The sequence below is a fragment of the Telopea speciosissima genome, chromosome 6 (assembly GCF_018873765.1).
Source record: "Telopea speciosissima isolate NSW1024214 ecotype Mountain lineage chromosome 6, Tspe_v1, whole genome shotgun sequence".
NCBI lineage: Eukaryota > Viridiplantae > Streptophyta > Magnoliopsida > Proteales > Proteaceae > Telopea > Telopea speciosissima.
Window position 1 is genome coordinate 51,201,033 of NC_057921.1, and position 15,264 is coordinate 51,216,296.

Here is a 15,264-nt window from a genome sequence, read left to right on the forward strand (position 1 = left end):
ACTAGGCATACCCAGGTCCATAGTAGAGCACAGACTGCACATAGACCCTACCAGGAAGCCTGTCCTGCAGAAGAGATAAAATTTTTCCCTCGATCGACAGGCGGCTATCAAGGAAGAGGTCAAGAAGTTGAGCCAAGAAGGGTTCATCCGGGAAGAGAAGTTCCCTACCTGGCTCGCAAATGTGGTCATGGTACCCAAGTCGAATGGGAAGTGGCGAATGTGTGTCGACTACACTGACTTGAATAAGGCGTGCCCAAAGGATGAGTACCCACTACCCAGGATTGACTTATTGATCAATGCCACCACTAGGCATGAGATGCTGAGTTTAATGGATGCCTACTCAGGTTACAACCAGATCCTCATGCATGAGGATGATGAGTCTTACACCGCCTTCCGAATGGACAAGGAGAACTACTGCTACTGTGTCATGCCGTTCGGGCTAAAGAACGCAGGGGCCACCTACCAAAGAATGATCAACAGGATGTTCGAGGAACAGATCGGGCGCAATATGGAAGTGTACGTGGATGGTTCGAGTAATGCCACTGGAAGTGGGGCTTGCTTCATACTCACCAGTCCTGAAGGATTTCGAATCTAGTACGCCCTCCGATTCACCTTCCCAGCATTCAACAATGAAGCAGAGTATGAAGCACTACTAGCTGGACTCTGGGTGGCTAAAGCCATTCAAGTCACACACCTATCCATCCGAAGTGACTCCCAGCTGGTAGTGAACTAGGTGAACGGAGAGTATGAGGCAACGGTCGAACGGATGGCATCATACCTAGCACATGCTCAAGAATTGATCGGGGAGTTCATGAAGTTCGAGATGGTTCGGGTTCCCAGGATCAAGAATGCCACCGCAGACGCACTGTCTAGGCTAGCCAATAATGAACTCAGAAACCTGGCCAGTGCAGTATATGTTGAAATACTACACGAGCCAACATATCAGGAGAAGCAGGTTAATGAGATTAAGGAAGGACCTAGTTGGATGGACCCTATACTCAACTACCCACAGAATGACGTCCTACCAGAAGACAAGGTCGAGTCAAAAAAGATAAGGATGAGAGCTGCAAAGTACACCGTCCTCGACTGAGTACTATACAGGAGAGGAGCCACAGCACCATTGCTTCGGTGCTTAGGACCCAAGGGAGCCCAATACGCCCTGGCAGAGATACATGAAGGGATATGTGGAAGCAACATGGGGGGAAGAGCTCTAGCCTACAAGATCCTCCATCAGGGACTCTACTGGTCGAGAATGCAAGAGGAAGCGGTGCAGTACGTCAAGGCATGTGAGCAGTGTCAATTGTTCACCCCCGTACCCCATATACCCGCCACTAAACTGACATCGATCCTCAACCCCATTCCCTTCGCCATGTGGAAGGTAGACATCCTAGGCGACTTCACAGCAGCGTCAGGTAACCGCAAGTACTTGGTGGTCGCCATAGACTACCTCACCAAGTAGGTGGAAGCCAAGCCATTAGCCAATATCACAAAGAATGAAATGGAGAAGTTTGTCCATGACGACATCATCTACAGGTTCGGCATGCCTAAGATCATAGTCTCTGATAATGGGAAGCAGTTCAGCAACCCCAAGTTCAGAGCCTTCTGTCAAAGCTACAACATTGACTATTAGCCTATATCGATAACCTACCCACAAACCAATAGTCAGGTGGAGGTGACCAACAGAACGTTGCTGGATGGAATAAAGAAAAGGTTAGAAGGAGCCAATAAGAAGTACGTCTGAGTGTTCTATGGACGTATCGCACCACAGCAATGACACCCACAGGGGAGAGCCCATTCCGCTTAGCATATGGCACAAAAGCATTGACACCAGTAGGGGTTCTCGCCATGTCTCACAGAGTACTGCACTTCAATGAGAGAACATACACAGATGGACTGCGAGCAAACCTGGAGTTCATGGATGAGGTACGCAAGAAGGCATTGCTGAGGAATGTAGCATATCAGCAGGGAACAACCAAGTACTACAATGCCAGAGTGAGAGAGAGGTTATTCCACCAGGGAGACCTAGTCCTAAGGAACGCAAGTGCATCGCAGCCAAGAAAGGAGGGGAAGCTATCAACAAACTAGGAAGGACCTTACATAGTTTCTAAGTAGATACGTCCAAGGACATCCCGCTTGAAAACTCTGGGGGGCAAGAAGGTAGACCGTACCTAGAACTTAGAACACCTAAAGAAATACTACCAGTAAGAGGAGCAGCAGTAGCAGTAGCATAGTCGACAGTCAGCCACAGTACACGGTAAATCACATTATAATTACAGTTTTCAAAGATAATTTGAAATTTTATATTGGGATATGCTCGTCTACTCCTACCCATCAATCGGAGAGCCTCCGCCACACCAAGGCTTAATGCCACCAAGGTCCGCTGACCACAAGGCGTAAGGCCACCAAGTTCCGTAGACCACCAAGGCCCGTTGGCCATCAAGGTCCGTAGACCGTCTAGGCGCAATGCCACTAAGGTCCACAGACCACCAGCGTCCACAGATCACCAAAGTTCGAGAACAATCAAGGCTCAAGGCCACCGAGGTTGAACGACTACCAAGGCCTATCAACCACATACGAGGGATGAGGAACAACAACACCCAGAAGGGAGAATACTTACTTGGGCGGTACTTCCCCAACGTCAAGCCACCGACCCAGGAGAGTGGAAAAGCAAGCTGCAATGACCAACAAGCAAACTCATGAGGAAAGGTACCAAAAAAAAAAGAGGGTCAAGAGGTCACGGCCAAGAGACCACGGCCGAAGGCCACAGCCTATGGGCGTCAACCCCTTAGGCAAGGAGAGCAGAGGAAAAAAAAAAAAACACAAAGAGGGCTAAGAGGCCGCGGCCAAGAGACCATGGCCTATGGACGTCAACCCCTTTGGCGAGGAAAAAAAATTTTGCCACGGCCAAGGATCGTAGACGATAGGCTATGGACATAGGATTCGAAGTTCGAGGTCGAGGTTCAAGGTCAGAGGTCCGAGGTCAAAGTTCACGAGGAGTCGAGGTCAAGGTTCGAGTAAAGATGTGTCTATGGCCAAAGATCAAGGGAGAGCGAATATTTTATATACCAGAGAAGACAGGCATCAATCAATGAGCGTTGACAGACGCGGATCGAATGGGCGTCCAAGGGCGCAGATCAGGATCGAATGGGCGTCACCAGACGTCAATTGAATGAGCGTCAACAGACGCGGATCGAATGAGGGCGCCATCAATGGACGTCGACTCTTAAGGAAAAAAAAAAAAAAAAAAGAAGAAGAAGAACCAAGGTCCACGCCCAAATGACCATAGACGTCGACCCTTGGAGAAAGGGAGAGAAGAAAGAGAGTGATCAAAACAAAAACAAAAAAAGGACAAGGGTCCACACCCAAATGGGTGCCGACCCTTGGAAAGAGAAAGGAGAGATGAGAGATTGCAAAAAAAAAAAAAAAAAAGGACAAAGGTCCATGCCCAAATGTGCACCAACCCTTGGAAAGAGAAAGGAGAGATGGGACATTGGAAAAAAAAAAAAAAAAGGACAAGGGTCCACGCCCAAATGGGCGCCGACCCTTGGAAAGAGAAAGGAGAGATGAAAAAAAAAAAAAAAAAAAAGAGGGAAAGCCATCAATGGGCGTTACATCAAAGGGAGAAGAGAGAGAGAGAGAGAGAGAGAGAGAGGAAGAAACAGAGGAGAGAAGGACGACATCTAAGACCCCTGTTGTGCATATGAAAGACTAAAACAAGGGGTTTCTTTGTTTTAAAAAAATATCATCATTGACAAAGAGAGGTTTTCGTCTTCTTCAAGCTCTGTTCAATCAAACACCCATAACGCATCTGAAACAGCTTTATTTTTTATTTTTTTTTAGTTCCCGAATTTGCAGGTCACCATGGACCCGCAAGGTCAGGTGGGATGCGAGCACAGAGTTTTAGGGAGGTGGATTGGCATCATGGGTTCTAGGCTATTTCGGTGAAGTGCACTGCCGATACCCTTTAGGGTTTCAGGAATCAGCAGCGCAGTAATGGGGTTTCAAGGAGATGTTTCAGGTGGGGTTTGAAGCTAGTAACAGGGTTTCAGAAATCGACAGGGGGTTTCAAGGAGGTGTTTCAGGTAGGGGTTTAAGCTAGTAATGAGTGTTTTAGGAAGGGGTTTCAGGTGAGGGTTTTTATAGATGGTTTTCTGTAGCAGTTCGGTAACTTAGAAGTACTTGTCATTTGGTCTTGAATCAAGACTTATACAATTGGTTCAACTATGCACCTGTGAATTTCTGAAATGTATTTTTGTTCTTAAGAGAAAGCGTCCGAGGACCGAGGTCAAAGCTCGCAAGGGTCGAGGTCAAGATAAGGAAGTGTCTATGGCCAAAGACCAATTCGACAAAAAAAATCTACGGCCAAGGGTGTAGAGGACAGGCCATGGACATAGACAAGGCTTGAGGTTCAAGGTTTGAAGCGCGAGACCGCAAGCCGGGCATGGACAAGCTTCGAGGATCGAGGTCCGAGGTCCGAGGTCCGGGGTCGAGTTTGCGAAGGTTTGAGATTCAAGGTTCGAGGATCGAAGTCCAAGGTCGAGCAAATATGTGTCTAGGGCCAAATACCAATTCGAGTCAATACAAAAAAAAAGAGGGAAGTACGAGACGTTATATCTGACGCGACTTCGAGATTTAGAGTCAAAGTCAAAGAAGTTCGAGATGGTTCGAATATCAAAGATCGAATACTAAGGTACAATGCCACCACCACCAAGGCACAATGGGGCCATCAAGGTCCATAGACCACTAAGGCGTAATGTCACCAAGGCCCGTTGGCCACCAAGGCGTAATGCCACTAAGGCCCGTTAGCCACCAAGGCGCAATGCCACCGAAGCGTAATACCACCAAGGCACCTTGGCCACCAAGGTCCATTGACCACCGAATGAAAAAAGATACTCTCTTGAGCACTCTGTTCCAAGAGAGTGGGGGGTAAATGATAAACCCAAATTCACACCAACCAATCGGAGGCCGCCACATGTCCTGACCCAAGGAGGTGGACCATGACAGGACCAGCTATATCACCACAAACCGCGAGTGTTGCTCCGAATGACCACACTTCGCGGGCGCTACTCTAATAAAGCTAACCAATCGAAGACCACCACGTGGCGGGACCAGGCACGGCAAGGTGAACACCCCCATTTGGGCGAACTCCCCTTGGGTGAGCTCCCCCACTTGGGCGAACTCCCCCTTGGGCGAGCTACCCCACTTGGGCGAACTCCCCTTGGGTGAGCTCCCCTTAGGCGAGCTCCCCTTGGGCAAACTCCCCTTGGGCGAACTCCCCTTGGGCCAACCCCCCTTTGGCGCGGATCCTATGCAAGTGGACAAACATGCGCTGAAACACCGCGGACAAGATCAGAGCACCCCGCCTCCAACTGCAAGACGTACACTACCTCCAGAACTCTAGGCCACCGCCTATCAGTCAACGTACCCACAACGGACTCAAACACCCAGAACCTATCTACAGTCTATCCATCCAAGACACCAAGTCCATCAGGATACAACGTCCAAATGAAAGATATCCTACCAAGAGCAAACCCTACCATTCAGAGACTCTATCAGCTATCAAAGACATCTCACATCAATTGGGACTCTCCACATCGCCGCCCTCAGCTATAAAAGAGAAGGTATTCTATCTCATCATCCATCTTGAGTTTCATTCACTCATCTGTTTGCGCAGAAAGATCTAACTTTGGCATCGGAGAGTTCTAGGCCGGAACCACACCAGTTCTCCGTTGTCACTCCTTGATCCTTTTGCAGGTTACGGCACTCGAAGGGACCGCAGACGATTTCCTGACGCAACACACCCTATGTGTCTATCTCTCTCTTCCTTTGATGGGTTAGAGAGAGAGAGAGAGAGAGAGAGAGAGAGAGAGAGAGAGAGAAAGAGAGAGTGCTAGCATATGGTATACCACTAGCATACCCGTCCCTCTCCCTCTCCCTCTCCCAAATTCTGTGACTTTGACGTCAAAAGGGGACATCATCCACTAACCTTACCCTTTCCATGTAGAAATCATGGCTTTGGGACTATTCAATTCTAGAGATAAAAAATAAATTAAAATAGAGGAAGGGCAAGGAAATTACAAAAACGACTTCAGCTAAAGAAAAATGATGCAAGTTATATGACCAAGGGCAAAGGAAAATAATTACAAAAATATGTTATAACCACCTCGATCGCAAACAAATGAACCCTTATTAAAGCCATCCAATGTTATAACTCCACCAAAGGCCACCATTAATATGAGGATGAATTGGTCAGAATTCGAAAGCTGAGCCGTGAACTGTTTGTAGATATATAGTAGTTAGTAGGTCGACTTGATTCCTTATAGTAAGGAACTTGTTTTCAAAAATGAGAACCCGCAATAAGAAATTCAGATAAGCCAACCTTTTTTTTTTTTGTGTAGTAGATAAGCCAACTTTGAATGTTGAAATAGGAACCACTGGGCTTCATTGTACTCTTATTTACATAATGATGAAGATATTTGATAAAACTGCTTCAATTTGACGAGCTAAACTAAGCCCATCCAGGCCGCAGAGGATCCAAATCCGTCCAACCCATCCCAAATTCAACAAAACCTGTACACGATTTACGGCAATTTTATTTTTTTTTTTTTGTTTTTTTTTTTTGGTAGAAATTTACATTAATTGATCAGATCTAATATGGCTTCACAATCCATAAGGATTGAAATTGGGATAAGCTCATGGGTCTTAATCACTGCATGAAAACTCGTGGACTTAAATTTGATAGCATAGATCAGATTAGACACTATCGCGCCCAATTGAAGTGGTACTTGAATCCTTGCAACAAACTCTCACTGAACTTGAAAAAACCTCTTTATAAGAACAAAAGATAAAGGGATGGGCAACTGATATATTCTATTGCTTGCGTTCACCTGAAGACAAGGCCCATTACTACAAAATCAACCTCTTTTTATTATTAGTTATTATCATAACATTCCTCGATCATACACAACTCGTTCAATGAAGCTGGAAAAAAATATTGCTTACAGCCTTCATGATTCAAGATAGGTACACTCAACAAAATCAAGAAGCCATCCAACTCAGATGTCCTTGGGGTCATTGATCACCTGAACATCACAATGGAAAACATTGAGAAAAGTCTAATGTCCTCTATGAGTCATAAATTGCTCTTAGATTCAAATGGAAAAAATAGAAATTTGAGGAATTTGTAGGGATTCTACCTTGTTCTCAAGTACAACTCCATCAGGAATTTCCAATTTCACTCCAGATTTTGCAGCAATGGTCACATTCCCCTTAGAAAAAGTAAAACAGGTAACTAGTCAAAGATGGGTTACATCTTGAGTAAAGAGAGAAGAAAGAAAAGGTAGCATGGACACACGGAAGTTTGGCATCTGCTGGATAGCTGAGCAATGTAAAAAACTTGAACCAATGCCTTTTTTGGTTTTTATGTGAGAACCTTGACATTATTAAAATTTAATCAGTAAATAATCAAAATTTTTTATCCTTCCAAGAATGAAAAAACAAGCAAGAAGAATTGTGAATGATTGATTGGCCTAAAGCAGATTCTGGACATAAAAACACGTAACAAGGAGAATTGTCATTAATGAAGGAGGAGCTTAAGTAGTGCATACCTTCAGTTTTATGCCAGCACCGAACCAGGCATCACCACTAACCTTCAAGCTATCAAGTTCAATGATGCTTGGGATGGCCTTGAAGTGACTAAGGAAGTTGCTAACCTGGAGAAAGTAAAATATAAGAGTCACGTAACTAAAAACATACATTTCATCTCTTGGTAACTTGTAGGAAAAAGCTGAACCAGGGGACTAGCTTAATACAAGCAAGGTGCTCATCTATAGATGAATACCTTCTCTTTAGACATTAAGGTTCCTATATTTTTTCTTTCCTATTAAAGAAAAAAAAAAGTCCCATGTAAAGGCACAGTCCTTCAGATAGATTACCTTCTTGAACTCTGGTCCCAATTCAATCGTGGGATTTGAAGGATTGCTTCTGTCTTTATTACGGATTACAAAGCCATCAGTTAAGGTGTAGAGATCAGACTGCAAGTACAAACAAATACTGTTAACCAGGCTAAATTGATATACAAAGATCAAGATTAATGTGAGAGAGGGCTTTAGGGAAACCTGGACAAGAAGCAAATCAGATGTTGCCTTCACTGGAAGGAAACGAGATCGGGGAACATTGATTCCAATAGCATGATCAAAGAACTAGTTCGTGGAAAGGACACAAATAATAAAATAAGAAACTACACAAGTCACCAAATGCAAACATATCAAGAATGGTTTGGTAGATCTGATGAATACCCGAATTGCTGCACCAGCTGCAGTCTCCAGCTGAAGAACCTTGACCCCATCCACTTCCTGGAAACACCATTAGTTCCAAACATTAAAACCAACACATTATTGACCTACCACTTAATAAGGAGAAAAAACCCACCTTAGGGTTTGGAATGATCTCCATTTTTAGTGCATCGGCTTCTACAAGCCTTTTAATGGCCTTCAAATTTACCCACCTGTACAAAACAACTATTAATATAACACCAAATCATAACTGCAATTTTTCTGGACAACACAATGTCACAAATTTGACTTTTTCCCCTTGAAGGATCATACAGGACTGTATAGTAGATAACAACTTATTAAGGTGTCAGTAGCCATTCTACCAAACTATCTATAAACCATTAGTCCACTCACAAGTTGTTCGTGTTGAAAATCTTGAACTTCTCAATAGACTTGAATTCACTGACCTGTATGAAACAGTAAGGAAACATTACATGTTACATTCAAGATCCAAACAGATTATTCTTATTAAAAAAGAAAAGTTTCAACCATGTAGTTGGACAACATTTGGAATTTATGTTAATCCTTTCATCCATTCAAAGACTCTTGGAGTATTCATCAGAAAAATAAGCATAAAAAATAATTACCGGATGAAGTATAAGAGAAAGTAAAAGAAAAAGAATTTTTAACTCACATGCTCATCAGCAACCTGTGCAATTTCCAAGAGCTGCATCGCATAATGGCAGGAAGAGTAATAAAAGGTTAATGTTCAACAGATAAAGGAAAGGGAAATGTTTTACAGAATTAGGACAACAAATCAGCCCACTAGGTTAGGTCATGAACAGATCAACATGGAATAACAAAGCTTTTCTTTCTTGTATTTTATATAACGACAAGAGAGAACAAATATATCTGATAATTAAACTGAGTAACTAAAACACTCCAGACTATAGAAAGTAGTTCGCAGTTTTAATTGTTTCAATATATTTGACACAGAAAGATATGTCCAACCAACAACTGAAGAACTTTAACTAAAATATCTAGAAGACTAAAATCTAAACATGTTTTGTACGTTTGATCCTTCCATTTAAAGGAAAGCAAGGTTTAAGGCTAAAATGAGGCACATATATTGTAAGCAACAAGGAAATATCCAACTGTGTACCTTTTTGACTCATTTGATTTAAAAAAATCTGAAATTTATTTTCAATTTTAGGAAACCTTAAATAAGAATTACTACTACTATTCAAAATATTCTCAAAACATGAAACTGTTAATATTTTATAGGATACATTTCCACCATGAATATAATTACAGAAGAAACTGACATAAAGTGGTTCTATAAACTGCATTGAGATTTAGGACTGCATGGTTATACATCACAATTGAGATTCAAGACTGCATTCAGATCCAAAGCTGTTACTACAATTTTTCCATTAACCAGATCACAAGAAAATTGTAGACTGAAGAAATGTAGCCTAAAGTTACCTTTGTTTGCAGACAAAGGTTGCCTCTCCAGGTTACTACCCAGAATCCTTGGTTACCCAATTATAATAATTTAAAAATATCTTGAAAATAAAATTATGCCAAGAGGAATATAATCTATCAGTTGAAAATTTTGATTCTTTTCCAGTATGTTAATTATGAGTTAGCCTTCATGGAGATAACAGGAAGTCTTTGCTGAACATATAAATTTGGATGCCAATATATGTATATTTGTAATGTATATTTGTACCTGAACTCTCCCTTCATAGGAAATAAGGGTACCACCTTTGACATCTGCCAAGGTTTTAGGAGTCACCTGCACAAATATTAAGTTTCAGAAAACTACCCAAATTCCAAAGCCGAAGACGACATGAAAATGTCATCTCCAATTACCTCCATACAATATTCGTTCTTGTTTTGGATTAAATGATTTAAGATATCTACAATAACCAGTCAAGGAGCACATGTCTTCCAAATGGTAACTTTTTTATGGTAGATACTAGATACTGTGCTGTGCTGAACTGGAGAAGAGAATTATGGAAGGAAAAAAAAAAACATGCACACACACACACGCAGAAAACTGCACAATAGAAATCAGTATAGGCTATTAAAAGGATACTCAGGTCAACAACAGCGCCCAAGTTATCTGAGTTGGCGACAAAGACATACTCCTTACCCTGAATCACAGAAGTTTCAATAATTTAAGAAAATAATAACAATGAAAAAAAAAAGAAAAAAAAGGAAGAGAACAATAAACAGAGTTCAGAATAGGTTATATATGTCGACATCAGAAAATGAAACCATGACACATCAAGTGTACCTTTGCTAATAAAGCATCCAGTTTGCCGCTATTCATCAAGGCGGAGAACACATCCCCATGACCAGGAGGATACCTTCACATTTGTACAGTAAGTGTGAGGCAGATGTGATAACATGAAAATTGCATATGTGAAATACACAAAAAGAAATAAAAGATCTACCATTCAATTATGATAGAGCCCAAACACATGAAGGTTATCAGACATCAAAATGTAAAGTGATCTCCAAAGCATGCCAGCTAAAATTTACATGCATCAGAACTAAATAAGCTATAAATTTCTGACAAGTGGTGTGCATCTATTATTGGCAGAAGGTGGTAGAATCCCCCTAACAGACATGGGTGTTGAACCCCACCTCCACCCTTCAATAGGAAACAGACTTCTTTTTCGTTTTATAGAAAGGCAACAGATAAGTTTTACTTACATAAAGGAACAAGACTGTAAATAGGAATTGTTAAAATCCCTATAAAGTAGTACACTAGTGCATATAATTAAAACTTTCTACACTTGTTGACATGGCACAAGTATATTATCTAACTATTTAAGCCATTACATATCTGCAGAATGAGAAACTGAAAGCTTCAGAAAGAACAGATGACTTTATATACTTCACATGATGACTTGTTTTCCCATCCAAATTCCCCTTTTCTTTCACCTAGCTAACAAAACCTTAATTTCCCTCCCCAAACTCACAGACCATCAGAACATAAATTGAGTTGATTTTGATTTGGGTTTCCATATTAGAAAGGAAAAAAAAAACATCAGGTTAAATCTTTAAAAATAAAATCAATGAAGCATACATTATGAGTCAAGTAAGCATGATGATTAAGCCATTAACAGTATGAAAGGAAATAAATATAACATACATCTAAACAAAATGTATCATCATTAGCATATATGACATAGAAATAGGCACTGTATCCAATCCTGAAGTGCACTCAGTTACTGCCAACTCATAAAAGGAGATACAGTGGTCATATGCAAACAAAAAGGAGTACGGGTTGACAAGGAAGAAAACCATAGTCCGACCAAGTACCCTCTAGTATAAATTAATCACTAAATTTTCACATTAAAAAAAAAAAAGAGGCTCTAGTAAAACAAATAGTAAAGGAGAAGGAAAAACAGAACAAAGGCTTCTTACTGTAAACTCCATTTTCCCAAAGATATAGTCAAACAATCTAGCACTAAGTGAAAGTATGAACACTAGAATGACACACATACCATCCATCCTTGCCAGTTTGCCCCTTGCATGGCAGTGGTAAGAAATCTTCAACAACCAATCGAGGATATTGACTCTGGAGAAATCATATTAATTAACAGTATTACAAGCTATGGCTCTTACAAGGACTCTAGAAGTAAATGAGGCATGAAAAAAAATGTAATAGATATCAGACCTGATTAAAAGTATGAATTTCAACATTTGACTTTGAATATTTTTCAACAATCTGCATTGAACAATTTCAACTGATGAGTATTCTGATAGAAATGAATATAAAAAGTTCGCAAAACAATAAAAAAGGTATAGGTGAAATTCCCTTACCTTCAGTGTATCATCATGCGTGTTGAAAGAATTCATCAGAAGCAGGGGAACATTGCACCCGTACTTGGTATTAAGTGACTACAAGCAATTGGAAATGGAGGGATAAACAAAAGCAAACATAAGACCCAAATAGAGTGGGGAGAGAGAGAGAGACAGAATTAGTCATAAACTGACCTCAATTTGGATGACAATTAAGTCAAGAAATGTCAACCCATTACGAACTTCAATGACAGACCTGCAATGAAACAGAGGATAAAAAATTATACAGATTTTAGAAGTAAGCATGAAATAAAATGTAGCCAATATGGATTCTCACACCAACAGAGTTTAATAATTTACCTAATCTACAAAGCGCAAACTTGACATATTTATCTACCAAGCAGGAGTCATACTTCACGAAATTCAATTCATTCAAAATGGAAAGTAAATATAAATTATTAAAAATTTTGCATGAAATATTAAGTAAAATCCATCTCCTTCGTTTAAGATCATGATTTTTGTTACCAAGACCACCACCACATGCTCTATGAAGGTCATCAAACTAACCGCTGTAGATCTAATTGAAAATGAACTAATCAACATTTAACATTAGCCTGTCAAAATTTCATATAGAAGATTGGGTTTATTTCTGTAACTCATAAACTAATGAACAGAGTGAAACTGTCAAAGAAAATATCAATTAGATCAGGAGTTTCATGCTCCTGTTAAGTTTAACCTGTAAGACCATGCATTAGAACAGAGACGATAGAGAAAAATGAGAGAGGCTATTGACAAAACACAAGACAATCAGACCAAACCTTCTTAATATGCCAGAGAGGAACTAAGGAGGTTAAGACTGATTATCAACCAATTTACATTAGAATAAGAAAATTCATAGGCATAAATCAATAAGAATAAAGTTCCACAAATAATATTTCATCGAAAAAAAATTAAGGAAAACAAACAAAATACAAAAATTATCGCATGCAATTGTTTTTGCTACCCATAGTCTCAATAAGAAGGGGGGGGGGAATATATATATATATATATAACAAATTGCGAGGATGTCAAGAAAATCATAAACAGAGGAGCTGACATGTGATACGCATCCTCTTCAATAGTAACAGTTACAGTAACAATCTGTATCTTCTACGTTTTGCAAACAACAGAAGCATTGACTTTATCAACACCAATCAGAAAAAAGATGGCCAAAAGCATTACTTGGGACCAGTACAACCCATCGTCGTCCCCAAACCACCATTGAGCTTCAAGACAACGAGTTTGTCCAAAAGATTCTTGGTTTGCGTGATATCTGTATTAATTCAGAGAGTATAAACCTTGGTAAGAATAAACTAAATATTGGTAAGAAAAAACTGACATCGAATTAATGAATAGAAACAATCAAGGAACAAAAATTTCTTATAACTCATCATAAGATCTATGTAGTTAGTAGATGCACCAAATCAAACAAGAAATTACCATCAGAAATAGAAGCTAAGCTATTGTAGGGAACAACTACTTTATCAGTAGGCGTCTGAATCTTGCTCCAGTCAACGAATTGAGCTTCGCCACTTCAATACACAATTTGATCAAAAATTAATCAGAAACAAGGAAGAAATCCTAAGGGAATACACACAAAATCCAAATCCAATACTACCTGAGATAACGAGCCACGAGATTGGTGAATCCAGCTTTCTCCTTCTCACTGTCAAAAGCAAGAAACTCAGATCTGAGATCTTACACCTCAACAAGCGAAATAGAAAACCAGATATAAAGAATTGGAACTTCAAAACAAGCTGCATTCATCACAACTAAAGTAAAATCGATTCAGAATTTAACAGGAAGAGAGAAGGCAGAGCACCTGATCTGATTAAGGCCTTTGGTAGCAGATTGAAGCTTGGAGAGCTTCTCTGCCTCGGGAGGGTTAAGAGCAACCGTAGCCATTAGAGACAGCGATAGGGCTTCGAGTTCGAGCAGAGAGAGAGAGACAGAGAATGAGAAGTGTGTGTGAGAGAGAGAGGGAGAGAAGAAGAATGGGGAAATGGGGATTTGTAAGAAAGGAAAGAACGCAGGGCAGAAGAGAAAACAAACAGCGGGTATTTATAGCTAACGGGTCTTGAGTTACATATAAAACCGTTGCGAAGGAAAGTATATTCCGGCGGATATGAGGCATTTTACTCGGAACAACGAAGAGCGAAAACGAGGCACCTTTATTAGCAAATGTTCGAGAATCCACGTGGCGGATGACGAGGAGAAACTACAATAAAGGACGTCCTTCCAGTTCCATGTGGAGATGGCGTGGGCCCCATAAGTGCTTTTACTTTTTGGAAACTTTACACGTACCTCCTAAAATATCATGTAATTATAAAAACACCCATCAGTTTTAGATAATCACTCATTCCCATTTATTTTGTAAAAAAAAATTAAAAAATGTACCCATGCTATTAGTTGTTCCGTTAGTTGCAAACGGAGATTTTAAGTCATTTTATGACCAATATACCCTTGATAGGGTAGAATGGCATTCTTGCCCTCTTCGTCTTCATCTCATCATCTTCTTTGTCCTAGTTCACGCAATGATGTCGCTGCTCCAATGGCTTCTGTGAGGGAAATCCAAGTTTACCAGATCTAGCCAACAGTGGTTGGAAAGGCGTTGATCTTTGATTTGTTTTCAGATCTCGAAAGACAATTATAATCCCTTAAAATACAACAACGATAACCTTATCCCAACTAAACGGGGTCGGCTACATGGATGTGGTAGAGGTTATGCCAGTAAAAGAATTAAGAGAAATAAAAAGACGTAAAAGAAGTAAATGGGAGAAAAATAGAAAATAAGTGAAGGAAAAAAGTTGAAGCAGCATCTCAGGAACATTCCCTACAAGAAGTCGGCTACACGGGTCCTTATCTTCCAAACAATTCTATCTGCGGTCATACTAGGATCAAGCCCTACCACATACATATCCTATCACTTCTCCAATAGTCATTTTAGGTTTGCCCCTACCTTATAATACAACATCTATTCCAAAAAACAGAGCATCCGCCACCTACTGCTCTAGATCCTATTTTTTCCCTCTATTCTCTACCCAGCATTGATTCTTTGAATTGAACATCGTTTTTAGTTCCTAGAATAGGCCCCCATTAGAATCGATGAGAACGATTCAATCTATTTTAAGTC

The 15,264-nt window shown here is 40.5% G+C and overlaps 1 protein-coding gene across 1 annotated transcript; it reads right to left on the minus strand.

Annotated features, from left to right (window-relative positions):
- Window positions 1-6,903: 6,903 nt before the first annotated feature.
- Window positions 6,904-14,108, minus strand: LOC122665195 (UTP--glucose-1-phosphate uridylyltransferase-like). The gene is made up of 21 exons (XM_043861281.1): window positions 13,954-14,108; window positions 13,750-13,797; window positions 13,572-13,663; window positions 13,314-13,404; window positions 12,288-12,348; window positions 12,114-12,191; window positions 11,968-12,018; window positions 11,795-11,868; window positions 10,576-10,648; window positions 10,375-10,432; window positions 10,149-10,195; window positions 10,006-10,071; window positions 8,968-9,000; window positions 8,688-8,740; window positions 8,431-8,506; window positions 8,298-8,354; window positions 8,118-8,201; window positions 7,935-8,033; window positions 7,608-7,712; window positions 7,197-7,268; window positions 6,904-7,082 (listed from the first exon to the last, which is right to left on the minus strand). Exons 1-21 carry the CDS (start codon window positions 14,034-14,036, stop codon window positions 7,056-7,058), a joined length of 1,428 nt encoding a protein of 475 aa, XP_043717216.1. The 5' UTR covers window positions 14,037-14,108; the 3' UTR covers window positions 6,904-7,055.
- Window positions 14,109-15,264: the final 1,156 nt, after the last annotated feature.